At 40.0% G+C, this 4,312-nt stretch overlaps 1 protein-coding gene across 1 annotated transcript; it reads left to right on the top strand.

Moving 5' to 3' along the window:
• The first annotated feature begins 1,073 nt into the window (after positions 1–1,073).
• Positions 1,074–3,452, top strand: LOC103180013 (tumor necrosis factor ligand superfamily member 6-like). Its single transcript, NM_001292981.1, is given in 4 exon segments — positions 1,074–1,621; positions 1,708–1,744; positions 2,228–2,284; positions 2,404–3,452. Coding segments are annotated over 4 exon segments (738 nt in total). The 5' UTR covers positions 1,074–1,375; the 3' UTR covers positions 2,802–3,452.
• The last annotated feature ends 860 nt before the right edge of the window (positions 3,453–4,312 follow it).

Below are 4,312 nucleotides of genomic sequence, written 5' to 3'. Positions count from 1 at the left end.
TCAAGGCCGGTCTCAAGACCTTTCTCTTTGGCCGTGCCTTCACCTCCCCTCTCGACTCTCTACCTCCTCCTCGCTCCCTTCCCTCCCCTCACCCTGACCATTTCCCCCCTGCTCGGGTCCCGACCCAACTGTCCCGTGCCTTGAGATGTCCTCCCGATGTGAAAGGCTCTCTATAAATGCAATCTTGTCGTTGTTTTTGTAAATTGCTCTTAAGTGAATTTGGTTGGAGTATCTTAATTTGTGTGCTGTGTTTTTTGTGGCAAGGCAGTAACCTGTGCTGATTTCTTATACTGTATAAAATGCCCTTAATATTAGTTAAGAAACACAAGTAAAATAATAATAATCCTTGCATTTGATATAGTGCTTTTCACGTCTTCTAGATGTCCCAAAGCGCTTCACAGAATATACTGTAAAGTGAATTGACTGTATATTTGTGGGCGAACGCGGCAGCCAATTACGCACAGCAATGTCCCACAAACAGTCATTGATTGAAAATGACCAATTTATTATTGTTTTTTGTTTTGGAGGGATTGTTATTAGGCGTGTGAAGTAAGGAAACTTGCCCAAGGTTTCGCCCTGCCTGGAATTGAACTCAGGTCTCTCACTTGCAAAGTGAGTGCTCTAACCACTAAGCTACAGGACTCCAGTATGTGCTCTGCCTAAAGCCTGTCTGAATATAGATAGCGATTGTCTCTTCAAGGCAAACTTGGCCATGATGGCCACAAATCACAAGATGACAAAAGAGTGTGAGGATGTGGAATACCAAAAAAAGTTTCACACCAGTTCAGTGACCAAAAATATATAATCGATTACAAATTACTTTATAATTTACAGGGTGAAGGGGACGAGGGCCTGAATCGTATTATAGTGAAACACAATTGTAGGGCTTGAGGAGGAGGGGGTGTGAGGGGTGGTGGGGTGGGGGAAAAAAGAAAGGTTGGAACTACATATTAGAGCATATTGTAAACTAACACAGGAAACAGGAAACAACACCAATCAGAGGTGGGCCTTTGCAGTCTATGTAGCATCAAAGAGCAAAAGCAAACTTCTGAGATGACAATCAAACCTGAGACATTCTGCAAATTTGGTCAGATGATAACGGACGAAGCCAGGTCTTTGGTAGAATACCGTCAAGCCCATTTGAGCTGCAGTTCTGCGTGGAAACTTTTTCTGTCAGCTTTCCATTACCCTCAAGGTGAGGGCTCCTATGATTGAACTTATCCTCGCTGTCTAAAGAAGAAACTTTGTAGAAGGTGACACAGCATTTGGGGGACAATTCAGAATAGACCAGTGGATTTATGCTCCTCCTGTGAACCGACCAAGGACACACTCTGACACATAGCACATCAGGCCTGTTTTGGGATTAAGCCTTGCTATGGAACAGAGTTACAAAACTCCGCACGTTTATTCTGTGGATGGCAATCCAAGCTTCTCTCAATATCCGATCAGACCCTCATGCCCGGTGCTAGTGCCAACCTTAAAGAAACAAAACACAGACCGTATAAAGGCATGCGTCATCCTGATCTTGATCCTGGCTCTAATAATACTGGTACTGTTAGCCTGCGGCATTTTCTTCATCTTCAATCTTCGCAGCCAAATTGAGAAAATCACACAGAAACAGGTACAAATGCGTGAGAATGAGAATTGAAGTTATTTGATCACTTTCAATAAGAATCAGGATTAAACCTTTCTCTTTATTTTTACCAGATTAAGGAGGCCGAAGGTCAACATGCAAAGTTTACTGGTGAGTATGGAATGGTAAATACTAGATATTTCTTGGGCCAGTCACAAGACCTGTTTTGTGGAATCCTAGTGGAGTAATGATAAAAGTCGTCGTTAGGGTGATTACATGCAACAGGGTAAAACAGCACCACAGTAGCATTAAACACATTCAAGGTCAAAGTATAGAATACAAATAACAAAAAAGCAACATTGACTGTACCTTTTACTAGATTGTGTAATTGCAAATTACAAGTCAAAAGCAGCAGTGAACAGAAATAAGGTATGAAACATCAATAGGGCTGCCAAGTACAAGATGTGGTTTGACTGAGCTGCAGTACAGCAAATGTTCATTTACTTGTGTTTCCTATGTTGAAACTCACAAGAGGTTTTGGAATAAATGACCTAATTGATTCAGTGAACCTGCAAGCAGAGATTTCTTCACGTATGACAGACTGTTCTGCAATGCCTGATCACTGTGTACTCATTACTCCTATTTGTTCAATAGGACATAAGCAACCGATAAAGCCATCTGAAAATATCAGAGAAGCTGCACACCTCACAGGTAAGTTATTACTATGGACTTTATGCTGGGAAATTCAAAGATGGACCGAGAAGGAAAGAACTTTCTAATGCAATATGTATTGATTAATTTTTAAGCTATTTGCAATAATTTAATTTCAGGGAAGTCATCTGCTGCCAATACACTGCTGTGGGATGATACCAAGGACATTGCTTTCACCAGGGGTGTGCGTTATAAAGACGGGGGTCTGATCATCAACGAAACTGGTCTTTTCTTTATCTACTCAAAGATCTATTTCCGAAATTTGATTTGTGTAAAGGACCTGGAGTTGGAGCAAACTTTGTTCGTTCGAACTAGTCGCTATCCTAAAGATATGATTCTGATGGAAACCAAGAAAAATAAATACTGTGTTGTGAAGGATACAGTGTGGTATATAAATAGTTACCAAGCTGGCATATTTAAATTGCATAATGGAGATCACATATATGTCAATGTGTCAAATACAAATTTAGTTAGTTTTGATCAGACTAAAACTTTCTTTGGTCTATATAAACTTTAGTTTACTTCACATATTTATATGTTCCTGATAACAAGTTCCATTCTTCATTTTGTTAATCTATAGTGAAAAGGCATTTTGACATTGGTAAACTAGGAAAATCTGTGCAATTAATCTTCCTTGCAACAGAAACAACTTTGCTTTGTTGTGAGCTAACTGACACTTGCTATAGTACACATTTTATGATACTAGTAACTGCTTATATTAGGTGCGTGTATGATTAGAATTGAATGTAGGCAATGTGACATGTATTAGCAAATGTGAAAACAAAATCTATATCAATTTGACTAATTTCATTAACTGACTTACTTATCAGTAGGTCAACATCTGTAAAATATTAAAAGGAAGATTTATTTAGATTTGTATAAGTGTATATAGTCTTGGTTCATTTTGAGTTGCTGATTGTAACATGTGAGAGATACTCTACGACAGTGAATACACAGTATGTCCCAATGGAGACTTCTTTGAGCTTTTGCACATGTCGATTGTGTGTTAAGAGGTCATTTTATCGGTAACTAATTTAAAATAGGGAACTAGTCTTTGTGCAATAATGGTACACTTAGTATTGCAATATGTAAACCTTAAAACCTGAATTAATTTAATGTTTGACTTCATGTACAACTTACTTTTGAATAAATAAAGCTAATTTCATTCAAATGTTGTACACGTGTAAAGTTGTTTGTTCCATACAATGTGAAGGTATAGCCCTTTACTGGTGTCTGTAGGTATCTACTGACTATTTGTTTTGGTCAGTCGGGTGTCTGACACATGCAGAAACCCATCACCATGCTTAACAGGATCCAAATCAGATGGAGAGTTTCATATATGCATGTCACCAAAGCATGGAAATTTCTCTGTGTCTAGAATGGAGTGCACACTTTCTCCCTTGAGGGACGCACCCTGCTTACCTAATTCTGGGAAGTACTAGACATGGGTTGTCAAAAGCAGAGTGTCTGTTGGATAACTGTCAGAGCTTAACCAGTTAAAAGATGCATAGGTTTCCATTGAGAGCACTGGCAAGTTTCCTGCTGCTTGTCCAGCTAACACCACGTCTACTGATGAGTGGGAAGAATCCCTGTCCCTATTGATTGGACAAGTCAAACTGATGAGCCAACCTGACCGGTCTATCACTAGCAATGCCCTGGAGTCCTGCGAAACCAGCTGGCTCAGGAACTGGATGGTCGAGACTGCCACAGTTGGCTGACTGGATTCGAGTCCTGTAGCTCAGTGGTCAGAGCACTCGCTTTGCAAGTGAGAGACCTGAGTTTAATTCCAGGCAGGGCGAAACCTTTGGCAAGTTTCCTTACTCCACACAGAGCCTAATAATAATCGCTCCAAAAAACAAAAACAATAATTAAATTGGTCATTTTCAATCTACGACTGTTTGTGGGACATTGCTGTGCGCAATTGGCTGCCGCGTTCGCCCACAAATATACAGTCAATTCACTTTACAGTGTGTTCTGTGAAGTGCTTTGGGACATCCTCCTGATGTGAAAAGCGCTATATCAAATGCA

Source organism: Callorhinchus milii, unplaced genomic scaffold (assembly GCF_018977255.1).
Source record: "Callorhinchus milii isolate IMCB2004 unplaced genomic scaffold, IMCB_Cmil_1.0 Scaffold5, whole genome shotgun sequence".
Lineage (NCBI taxonomy): Eukaryota > Metazoa > Chordata > Chondrichthyes > Chimaeriformes > Callorhinchidae > Callorhinchus > Callorhinchus milii.
The sequence above is the reverse complement of the archived record's forward strand: the minus strand, read 5'-3'. Positions and strand labels throughout refer to the sequence as shown.